The sequence below is a fragment of the Cyprinodon tularosa genome, unplaced genomic scaffold (genome assembly GCF_016077235.1).
Source record: "Cyprinodon tularosa strain WSP-4 unplaced genomic scaffold, ASM1607723v1 ctg298, whole genome shotgun sequence".
Taxonomy (NCBI): Eukaryota; Metazoa; Chordata; class Actinopteri; order Cyprinodontiformes; family Cyprinodontidae; genus Cyprinodon; species Cyprinodon tularosa.
In genome coordinates this window covers 6,931-19,211 of record NW_024039005.1, presented here as the reverse complement: position 1 = coordinate 19,211, position 12,281 = coordinate 6,931, and the positions used below count along the sequence as shown (strand labels likewise).

Below are 12,281 nucleotides of genomic sequence, written 5' to 3'. Positions count from 1 at the left end.
AATAAATCAATAATCATTTATTGTACCACAGTGGGAAACGTTTTCGGTAGCAAGAGGCAAGTTTACAACAGAAGAAAATGAAATACTGAACAGTTATCAAGGACTGCAATCTCAGAGCATTGAAAGGAGACTTAAAACATTTACAACATCTGTACGTTATAAATCTATGTTAAAAATGGCTACCGCTCCATAGAGCATCTGGGAAGCAATATCCCCTCCATGGAAGAACCCTCCAGCTAAGCAATAGCTTCATGGATGATTTTTCAAAGGAGGGGAAGTTTGAGAGCATCATTAGCAATTAATGGAAAACAGAAGAAAAAAAGAGAAAGACATGATGTGCAGTTAAGAAAATTAGGACACTAAAAAATGATTTCAGTCTGCGTCTACAAGCTGAACACATCTAGAATAAAACCTTTTGTTGGAAAACAGCTGAATCCAATCCACCAGGATTTTGTCTTTGCTGCTAAAAGGTGAATTTCCTGCTCGGCCTCAAGCCTTTGCAGACTCCTGCAGTTTTTATTTGATGATTGTCCAAAATTTAATGTCAACAGACTTCCCACCAACAGTAAGCATCCTCCTGGAATGATGCTGCCGTCACTGTTTTTGTTTTATGTTCTTGGCAAATTAGTTTAGCATGTCGCCAAAAAGTTCTAACAAAGACTTCGTCTATTTAGGGCAGATTTGTGGAGCCTGCCAGCAGCCAGACTGATGAGCTGCTTTCTGAATAACGTTTCCTTTACTGAGGCTGTCAGGTCTTTGCAGCTTTGCCACACTCTGTTTCCCTGAAGTGGAAGTTAGATTTTCAGATTTTTAAAATACCCAAAATCTGTTTTAAAAACCTTTGCGACACAAAACAATGTATTGCAAATGTATGTATGATCTTTGTTTCTAGATGTTGGAGCTTGGCCTGTTTTCCAGTGTAGTCCTGTTTCTCTGACTGTGACTAACTGGATGTGCTCTCTTCATCCTCTGACATGGGAGCTGGCTCGGAGCTCGTCTGCCTGGCTGTGTGTTTCCTGGACGGGGCCGCCTGTGGAGCTGGTTGACAGTTGCCTTTTGTATCTATGCTTCTTTTTCTATGTCTGCTTCTGTCTCCTTGAACCCCAGTGGGCCTCAGCAGATGGCCGCTCACACTGAGCCTGGTTCTGCTGGAGGTTTCTTCCTGTTCAAAGGGAGTTTTTCCTCTCCACTGTCGCTACAAGCATGCTTAGTGTGAGGGATTGCTGAAGAGTCAATGAGTCGATGCAATCAGCTGGTTTTCCTTAGATAGGAAACTTTGAATCAATCTGACTGGATGATCTGGTTGATCTGGATCTATAAAGTGACCTGAGATGACATGATGGGAATTGGAGCTATAGAAATAAACTGAATAGAAAACAAAGAACACATAAAAACTGTCCTGTAAAAAAGAAAAATCAACAAAAAATAATAATTTGCTTCAGTCTGAGGTTTTTCAGGCATCTTCAGCTTAAATTTAGACTCTGATTTTCCTCAACTTCTCGCCTTAAAGAAGCTTTGCCTAAAGGATGAAATGAACATGACAGAAACATTTCTAACATTATTTTTAATGTATATATCTGTTTAGATTGGTTTTTTTTTTTGATAAAGCTTTGATATAACATGTTGGGAATTGGAGTTATAGAAATAAACTGAATAGAATTGAAAAAAGCTTTTTATTCATATCCTAAACCAAACTGTTTGTTCTGGAATGATTTCTAAAAAGCAGCTTTATTTATAGAGAGATTAAATTACACAGCAGTGTTCATAAAATCCTAATCCAAACCAGGACACATTGTTTTTTTAGCACTTAACCCTTTTTTACTTCTAAAAATTTAACTCATTGAATTTTCAAATCCATAAAAAAAGTTTTTTAAAGTGAGTAAAGTTTATAATCTCTCAGCACCGAAACAAAACAGGAATAAACTTCGGAGGCCATTTTTTTTTCCTGCCCACATGGCAGCACTCCAGACCTGCGTTGCGTGAGCGGCTTAGATCACGGCTGATGGTGGATGAGCTCACCAAAGTGCTCTGACCCATTTAGCAGCTGAATAATGTAAAAGGAAACAAACGTTCCAATAAAGTCGCGCCGTAGCTCTCATATCACATCTCTCTCCTCTGCCTCACAGAGTCAACATCCAGGGTTTTGTGTTCATACAGATAAATTCCCTATGGTGCACTTTATGCTGACAGCATCAAAAAAGACTCGATATTTGCAGAACGCTTAGGAAAATGTAGGTCGAGGTTCACAGGTTACATTTCAATATTTACCCTCATAATGAAGAATAAAGCTGGGATTAAAGAACAGGTTAGTTTAAACCATCCAAATGATGCAGACTCATTGTCTTATCTGTTCCTTCCATTTCCTTCCTCCTTGGCGCTCCACAGGTGAAACAGGCATCAGGTGTCGCTCTGAAAGCTGAGCTCCACTGATGCCTTATTAATGACCCACATTCATTCCAATCAGTTTGCAGCGTGTGAGCGAGCGCAATAAGAGCCACTCAGCCAGCAGATGGGGCGATCTGCAGAAGAGTCAATGATAAAACACGGCGCCCTGGCAGGTGACCAAAATCCTCCATGAGTCTATCAGACGATCATTTAAAGCCACTTTACACCCAGCAGGTTGATGTTCCACCTTAAACGATCAAAACCGACTAAAACTGAGCAATTAAATCTTCTCTAGTTTGATTTATGAAGAAAATTCCTTTTATTTAGGAACAAACCGCAAAACTAGGAAACATGAAATGTAATTTCTCCTGTTCTTAGGATAATTTTTTAATTGACTTTAGTATTAATTTTAGTGTTAATTGTTGATAGTCTTCAGATCTTATAAAGTTTTAAAGTGACGGACAGAATTCAGAATTCATCGTTCTGTTTTCCATCTTAATAAATCTAATCTGATCAAAAGGAGAGAAACTGCTTGTTGAAATTAAAAAAGCTTATTTTATAGTATAAATGTGATTGTAGATCAGCTTTGATGATGATCCGCCATAACCTTATAAAAAGACTTAATAATCATAACATTTAATTTGATCTTTGATTTTTTTTTTGTAAAGCTTTTACCTTAAAATGTGACTAATTCTAGTTTTTTTCCTCAAACACTTTAGAATAAGATGATATAAAAAACTAAACTTTAACTTTTTCTTGCCTTTCATGAGTGATAAATTATATTAATAGGAGCAGCGGTGATGTCACACCTGAGAAGATGGGGTAAAATAGGATATAAAAAAATTAAAGGAAAAAAATATTAAAAATGAACTTTTAGCATCTTATCTTAAAGGTATACTATGCATGTTGATTTTCCAGCGAGACTCCCCCCAGAGGGCGAAAGTAAAAGTGCACTGTGGTAAATACACTCAGCTGTTTCTCCGTCAAGCCAGGCGCGGTTGTTTTGAGCTTAGCAGACAGGCGAACGCAACGAATCACCATGTCTACTGCGGTAAGTGACTATTTTGTTCCAATTTTCGAGTCTGAAAATTCTCGCTGGTTCCGCCATGATAACTGGACAAATATGGCCACTGCGCTAGCAACGAGCATGCCTTCCACTGGGGGCGTGTAGCAGTTCTCGCCGAAAAGCAAGACCGACTCTTGCGATGCAGGAGACTTCTGAGCCTGTGGGTGCAGGCCGAGGGCTCCTGCTATTGCAAGTACGGTATTTCCCATACAGACCACCAGGGCTGCTTAAAAAACCTTTGTTCGACCTGAAATGACTCATTTAATCATCCAAAATGTTATGGAACACATTAACTAACTCAAAAATGTTGCATAGGATGCCTTTAACCACTAACAGAGTTAGTGCTGCTAGCGTTGAGACGACGGACCTCGTGTGGAGAATCCAAACATTTACCTTCATAATCTAAAATGTTTCCTCCAGTTTGGAAGCTGCAAACATTAGCAGAGGAACTTTTTCTGCATCCCATCCAACCTTCCCTTTTTCCACTGGAACACTCGTTATCTCACAGCCGTCATTAATGACACGTATTTGTTTATAGAGCTTTCTGGACCCTGGCTCCTCTTTAGGCGTGTTCTCCTGATCCTCAGATTGTTGCAGTTAGTGCATCCTGGTCATGACGCATTATCAGATAAAAAACAACCAAAAACTTTACATTAAATTCGTTTTCATTCTCTAGCAGGATTTTTTTGGGGTCTTTTCTACATTTAAGATACGGTTTGCCCAGAAACGCCCCTAATCAGGAGTTTACTCAAAGAAAAAAGGAATTAGAAGAGTTTAGCTTTTAAGTTAAAGACTAAAAACTCCAACAGAATTAAAAACGTATCTCAGTGGTTGAGTCTAAAGCCAATCAGCGATTAAAGTCAAACTCTGTCTTTCCACAGAAGCTGATAAGAGATCAGAATAGAGGACCTGATGGTCATTTGCATCACTTCTGTCCTGCAATGCTTGAGTTATGGGGAAAGTTTGCATACGTGAGATTATTCTACTTTACGTTTATTCAACGCTTTATCAAGCTCTGCTATAGACGGTTGGTTCTCTGGGAGGACGGGTGACCCTGTGGACAGACGGCAGAGACCATCTGTCCCTCAGTATGAGCTCAACCACTGAAGAACAGCCCAGCACATGCACTGTAGGGGGCGACCCAAAGATCACTGGTGGGGTGTTTGCATCCTGAGGATAGATGGAAAATAAAGAGCCTAAAGATGTTTTTAGCGGCACATTTTGCACCTTCAGCTGCCCTCTGAGGCGGTTCTAAATTTAGAAGAACAGATGAAAGAGCATTGTCCTGATGTCCCTTTGTGTTGGTTTCTATTTGAGACGACAGGCTGGAAATGTTTTTCTGTGTGGAAGGAGGTGGCGGCTCATGTCTGGAGCAAAGAAGGGAGGGTCACTCAGCAGAGGTTGCCTTTTTTTTTTCCTTTCACTTCTCAATATGCCTTTTATTCACCTGCAATGCCGGAGTATCCCCACCCTGTTCCAGCCGCACATTAAAAACAGACACACCCTGCACTTCAGCTTCTACCCTCTCAGTCATTTGGCATTAAAAAAAAAACGCCTTATGTAGGCAGGGCCCACAGACTCTATGCTATGAATACTTTTCTGCATCCCTTGAATATCACCTTCACAGCCATGTATTTAAGGAATGCAGTAAAAACATGAGATTGGTTCACATGAGAAGCACGACTCGCAGACGCTAATGGACACCACAGCTAATACTTGCATATATGTGCAGCTGAACAGTCCAGGTAGCTTTAAGTACTCCCTTTCACTCCCATTAACCTGTTTTTCTAACTGGGCGTCACCAAACTGGGCAGAAACTTGAGCGAAACTTTGGTCCATTTGGTTTTAATCCATCAGTTAGTGATTATGCAGATGTGTTTAAGGGGGGAGGGGCTGTGAGAGTCCAATAAAGCTGCACAGCAGAGCAGCATCACACGGAAAGCTCTGGATTTCCTCACTGACTCATTTGCATGGCATGTGCACTACTGTTGTGATTTGAGTCAACATTAGAGTTGATCCACAAAATCTAAAGAGCATAAAGATTCAAATGTGTAAAAAAATCACAGCTCAGTCTTAGTTTGGTTTGAGCTTAATAGAAGCGATTTAACTTCATACCTGAGAGTATCTCTATGTTGTTTATTTTTAGCTTGGTTAGCAACAGTACATCTTATTTCATAATATCTTAGTTTTATAACATAAGTTTCTAGCAGGTTGCCTGCAGCATATTAGAGAAATAAATGACTCATGTTTTCAGTGCTTTTTATGCCACTTTTATCATTCATGTAGGATTAACTCAAACTACTATAAATGAACATCAGTCACACAATTACTGACAAAAGGATCATTTTCCTCTATTTGATCAAATGCCAAATAGATGAAAACGTTTTTGCAGCCTTTAAATGTTTACAGGATGCTCTGGAGTTTCAGAACCTTCTTCAGATGTAGAAACTTTTGGAAACTGTTTCCTACGAAGCAATCATCAACTTATTGGTACTGAGCTGCACATAAAGTCATGAACGTGTTTCTGACAGCGCTATCATGATTTATTCTGTCTGAAGCAGCATAAATAGAAACATTATAAAACATCAGCAGGGCTTTGAATTCTGCTAAACATGTTTATCATTAGATCAACTTTAGAGACCAAATAAATTCATGAAAAGTTGTTTTATTTCCATAAACTAAATCCTCTAGAGGTGTTTCCAGCGGTGAAGGTAGGTATAATATAACCAGAGCATTTCTCCACAGTGAGCTCAATCAATCAATCAATCAATCAATCAATCAATCAATCAATCAATCAATCAATCAATCAATCAATCAATGAGGATCAGGGTGTATAAAGGCAGGTTCTTGATAAAAGCCAGGCTTACCATAGAGGGCCTTGGCGCTGAGCTTGCTGTCCGATCTGGCAACTCCACTGCAATGACAAGAGGAGGGGGGGTTACGCTGGGAACCCTTCATCTTCTCTTCCTTAAACCAAAATGCCGTCCAGACGCCTTCAAACGCTTCCAGTTCTGATCAGCTCTATTCTCTGCTCACACATGCAGCCAGACAGGCTGCATTCGAATAGAAGCTTAGAGACCAAGGAGAATCAGAGGGAGGAGGAACTGAGGAGGGGTGGGGGGGGGGGGGGGGGTAGCAAAGCAAACAACTGTGAACAGAGCAGCTCTGTGCCCAAAGTCCCTGACCTGCACCACCTTTCCCAAACTGGGTTAGTGATTCTCCGCCAACCGGAGCCATTGGAGGCGGCTGCACATGGAAAGGCAGCGAACCTGAGGGAGACCGCAGGAATGTGTTGAGTGCGTGAAACTCACTTTGCTTGCCTAGACTGAGGTCCTGAGGCGCCGCTCATGATTTCAGGCATCTACCTGGTGAACAAACAGGAAGAGCAGAGTCAGAATGAAGGAAGGTCTAAGGTTAACGAGAGAATACAGGAGGAAACACCTGGAGGGGGGGGGGTATTTGGTTATTTTAATTTGTTAGCATTTTAACACTTAAAGAATTCAAGCTAAACTAACAAAGACATTATGTTCATTAATATATCATCAGACTTCTATTTAAATTAATGTTACACAAACAGGTTGTTACATAAATAAATCTTTATGATTCAACCACCCACAAACATTATGGCTAAATTCATGTTTCCACTTAAATAACCTCTAAAGCAGGGGGGGGGGGGCAATTGCACTTCCTGGGGGCCGGGATCCTGACACTTTTAGATTCACCCTTGGTCCAATGAATCAAACGGCTGAGTTACCTCCTCAGTCTGCAGTCGGTTCTTCCAGAGTCCTTTTAATTATCGAATTACTTGATTCCAGTTTGTTGAACCAAAGGAAAATCTAAATGTTCCAGATTACGGCCCCCAGGAACCTGAACTGCTCACCTTATGCTCTGAAGGCACCTTACTAGTAGACAAGCGTCTCTCCTTAGCTCCACCTTTCTTATGTCCAAAATACATCCTGAGCTATTTTCTCCATTTGTGCTGCTACAGGCTTAGACTGCTGGAGGACATAGGGACCCCTTTTCATCATTCTGCTTCATTCTATCTCTATTCTCCCACTCTGCAGAATCTGTTAGTTCAATCTCTAACGTTCTGCTCTCTCTGCTTTTTCTCATAGTAGCTTCATCTGGTCTGTTCCTGTTTGGCTGTGACTCCATCCTGGAGAGAAATATCAGCTGTGCTGCTGCCATCAACACCTTTGTTTCTAGATGTTGGAGCTTGACCTGTTTTCCAGTGTAGTCCTGTTTCTCTGACTGTGACTAAAGGGCTGGTTATCCTCCTGCAGCAGAGGGACGCAGGTAGTTTTCATTTATTTCCAATATTGAAGCGTAATAAAAATAAAAACGAACAAAAATTAAAACAAAGGAACAAAAAAATAAAAGATTATTAATCTCCAAATAAATTCTGTAAATAATTCCCCAAAATATAAAATAAACTAAGAATAAATGCATACAGAATTCAAAGTAATAAAAATTAGAATAAAGTAGCTCTTTCTCTAAAACTTTCCCTGATCTTTTGTCATCATCATAATGCTTTAATTGCCTCTGATGCTTTTCACAGAACAGAAGTATTTTAGAAAACTCTTTTTTTAGCTTTTAGAGCATCTGAAGGTTAGTTCCTGTTGGATATAGAATGAAAAGGGGAGAAACCATAAAAGCATCATTTTTGTTCTACTTTACAATAATGAGCTACTGTTGTTTTTTTTTTTTATTTAGATCTTAAACTTTGAGATTATATCATAAAGAAAAAAGCCTTTTCCAGCTCATTCTCACTTCTGAAGGCAGAGATGCTCCACAGCTAGAGATGCAGGCTGCGTAATTAAATCCAGTCCACTGATAACTATGCATGCAGAACTGCAGCTCCTTCATGCTGCAGAAGGAGTCATGCCTCTAAAGGTGAGGAACTAGGAGGAGCAGAAAGGCAAAGCTTCCCACGCCCTTCCACCTCAGGACTTTGGCTCTGAATGTGTGAACAGACGAGTTACACAATAAACTGATCTCTGAGTGAAAAGAACAATATTCCTCAGCTTTAATCTACTGCAGAGAAAACATCTTAAAAAGTTTGTTGCATTGAAGCATTAATGCTGTTATTAGGTTAAACTGTTTCAGTTTTTAATAAGAAAGGAGAGCAATCAGTTGCAATGAATATCACCTGATGCGACATTCAAAGGCTGCTTAAAGGTAACGTCTCTACTTGCATCATCGACAGGTAGCAGGTTAGGATCCTGCATCAGCTGCACTCTGAACGCTTTAGACAGTAGGAACCTGGGATCCTGTTGGGCTCTACGCCATTAGTCACCGTTCAGCTGAAGGTGTTGGCCTGATAAATACGGACAGTCAGAGGTGCGTTTACAGCCAGGCTCTGAGTGCAGATCAGAAAACAAAACCACTTTAAGCAGCAATCTCCTAAAATCCTCTGAAAGAAATGAAAGGAGAGCATTCCTGTTCCTGCTCTCATCTCTGCGCTCGTCACCTCTCCACGCCATTGTTGGCGGCTCTGGCCTGCCGCCAGGTGTGGAGCCTCACAGCTCACCTGAGCAGCTGCAATCACCAGGATGCTTTCTGCCTCACAGCGACGGCTTTATCCTGAGACGTACAGCAACCTTCACATTTATCAGCCCTCCCAGGAATAATGTCTGCTAAAAGCATAAAATAAATATTTGGAGCCCTGGGGACCCCAGGGGGCCCCTCTGCTGCCGTTCATTAGTTCTGTGGTCAGATAAGGAGAAAAGGCCTCTATTGTCCCACATAGAAGGCGTGACAGTAGAAAAATAAGACTAAATAATAAAAGAAACAGATTTATTAAAAACAATCTGTTCAATAAGACCCCCCCCTGTTCTCTTGCGTTTCCCATTTTCAAGACTGACTAACAGAAAATGGCGTCTGTGTCCCTTTTTATTTTCTCCACAGGTAAACAGGAAGTCATTGAAAACTAACATCAGCTTTATAGACAATCTGATCCAATAAGAAAGTATTTGATAAAAACTTTTAACATATTTTAGCTGTAAACTATATTCAGCAACTGGTACAAAGTAGAAAATGTGTTGTTAGAAGTTCAGAGTCAATCTATTTGACTCAGAGTAAACTCTACCGAGTGTAAATCTGCTCAGCTGTTGGAGAAAACGGTCAGTAAATATTTACCAGCCATGCAAACTAAGTTTGACTCTATAAGGTGTAAATTACCTGCCAGTCTGAGAGGTTCTGACTTTAACATTAAAATGATTAAAATTAAAGAACGAGCTACTGACTTAGATTCAAACTGTCGGAGTTAAAGTAAAACTTTAGTAGTTAAGGAAAGTAAAGCTGCAGAATCCCAATAGATCATTTTATCAACACAGTTTGGATTTATACGTGTTTTTTGTTTGTTTTTATTTTACATTTATTAAAAGCGCTGCATGAAATATGTTTTATGAGGTTTTATTAAACTTTTAATTTGCTCATATTAACAACTAGAATTTGTAGCAGCTACTCTGCTCTTTTCTGTCCACATAAAACACAATATTTTTATTTATCTACTTTTAGGAAACTTTGCTTTAAACATAAAAACCAGAAACAGATTTAATGAAGATGAAGAACAAAGGCAAGAAAATAAGGGATGAAAGAGGGACGGAATGAAAAAGAAAGAAAGAAAAGAATAGCATTAGCAATAAAAGGAGGAGAAAAGGAAGAAAGGATGGAAAGAAAGGAATAAAGTGCAGATAGAAGGAAAAGAAGGCGTGAAAGGAAGAGAAGCAGAAAGAAAAAGACATTAGGAGGAAAGATGTGGAGGAAGGTCAGACACAAAGAGGTATCACATTTGTTTACGCATTGTTACCACGGTAACGATAGGTGTGGAGGGCATTTTATGCATAAACAATCAGTCCAACAAAAGCACCTGAAGAAGATGCTGGTTATCCTTTAAACTTTTAAAACTGCTCTATAGTCATTTCAGCTCTATTGTTCAGCCGCTTGTTAGTGAGCGTTACACCGTTACATAATAAGGTTATAAAGGTCTGCAATCTGTTTCTGCAATAATAAATGATGTGGGTGTGCATATCAGCTCAGCTCAAAGTTTCACATTAGTCACCTCTGGCTAGTTTATAAGAAAGATACAAAGTTAAAAACCAACACGGAGCAAATGACGCGCAATTAGTCATTACCTGGAAAAATCCCACATGTTCCCACATTTCTACGTAGACTTAATTCTCTTAAAATCTATGCATCTGAAACATATTTAAAACCTAATAATCAGCTTTAGTCTTCAGATTATTTATATACATTTAGATTAAATATCCGTTTTCCAAATTGCTCCTAAAAATCTGAACATTCAATTAAGAGATTTATGCAGATTTTCATCAGTCAGCGAAGATAAAAATAAAGGTGCTGTTATCTAAAGGCAGAGCTGCAATAAATAAAACAACGTTAGAGGAGGAGGATTTTCACAATAAAGACAACAAAACAACTGAACGCAGAAATAAATGTTACTGCATATTTTCCACAGCTTAATATAAAATCCTTCTGTTGGCAAAAACAAGATAAAGAAAACTTTAGAAGATCAAGTCCAGACAAATATATAAAAGCAGAGTTTATAAAAGCTGTTCAGGCTGAAGCAGAAACCTGCAGAGCAGGAGCTTTCTGTGCAAAGCCCAGAATTACCTCCAACACAATAAACTTCTGCTCCTAATAAGGATTTTAGTTGTGGTTCCTCAGCTGAAGGAATAACAGCAGCCAGGAACCAGTCAGTCAGCCAGGAACCAGTCAGTCAGCAGCATGCATCTCAGCCAGGCTGGGCTTTAGCTGTATTCAGTCAGTTCACATGAAAAACTCTGACAGCCATGACCTGAGGGAGCTCCACCAACACCTGGTGTTGGTCTTACATGACCAACGTGGACTTTGCTCCGCAGGTCCTGAAAGAGCAGGTGGAAGGAGATAAGAGGCCATTAACTCAATCAGCCTGTAAATAATAGTGTCCATTAGATGAAGCATGATTCACACCTGAGCTGCAGGTAAACCTGCAAACAGCTCAGCTGCTTGAACCACCTGAGAAATAGATGAACTCATTTCCACCAAAGAGATGAAAGCAGTTATGATGAAAGTTAAAGAAAAAAACCGATTAGAGGCAGAAATCAGCAGCTGACAAAATGAAAATAGCTGTAAATGAGTTTAAAATCATGTTTTTAATTTTTTAATCTTATTTTTTGCTGAGTCACCAGTCAGTTACAGCAGATTATCGTTTTGTAATAACAGGTTATGTAACAGAAGATGCTCTGCAGAGTTAGAAAAGAAAATACTAATAAATAACTTTAAAAGATGAAAGTCAATCATCCGCCAACAGATCGAGTTTCCTACTGACCGATAATAACTGACCTGATTAAAGAAACAGCTTCATAACAAGACAACACATCCAGACAGATGTTTTCTCACCACCTTAGAAACTTCCAGAGCTTCTTCTGCAGGTCGGACCTTTAAGTGACGCACGTGAGTTCAGACGCGACGTCAGCAGAACATCTTAGAGGTGAGAGGCAGAAAACCTGAGGAAGAGTTTCAGGTGAAGCTTTAAACGAGCCTTCAGCGGTGAACTGTCACCTGTGGAGGCGGGGCAGGTGACTAATGCTGACTGGCCAGGTGCAGGGAGGGGGCGGGGCTAAGCTCACACCTCACTAGCGGGCTGATTGAACTGCCTGAAGATTTACCAATTACTGTAAATACATTATAATACATTATAACATGCTGCTGTGAAACACAGAAACACAATTTATTGATTAAATTCAACCCCCCCCCCCCCCGTATTGACTATTTGTTGCCACAGGAGAGAGTTTCTCTTTTATACAGTAAATAAATACAATCATTAAAT

General features: G+C 39.8%; 1 protein-coding gene across 3 annotated transcripts in view; it reads right to left on the bottom strand.

Moving 5' to 3' along the window:
* The window catches only part of eps8l2 (EPS8 like 2), a 40,867-nt gene extending 28,860 nt beyond the window's left edge, over positions 1-12,007 (bottom strand). The window contains exons 1-3 of one of the 3 annotated variants that reach the window (XM_038291312.1): positions 11,855-12,007; positions 6,763-6,816; positions 6,319-6,365 (exon numbers count right to left, since the gene is read on the bottom strand). In XM_038291312.1, coding sequence (XP_038147240.1) covers positions 6,319-6,365; positions 6,763-6,812 — 97 coding nt within the window. In that variant the 5' untranslated portion in view covers positions 6,813-6,816; positions 11,855-12,007. Of the gene's footprint in view, positions 1-6,318; positions 6,366-6,762; positions 6,817-11,083; positions 11,183-11,851 lie in introns of those variants that run through there. The other 2 variants (XM_038291313.1, XM_038291314.1) reach the window with 2 other exon arrangements.
* Positions 12,008-12,281: the final 274 nt, after the last annotated feature.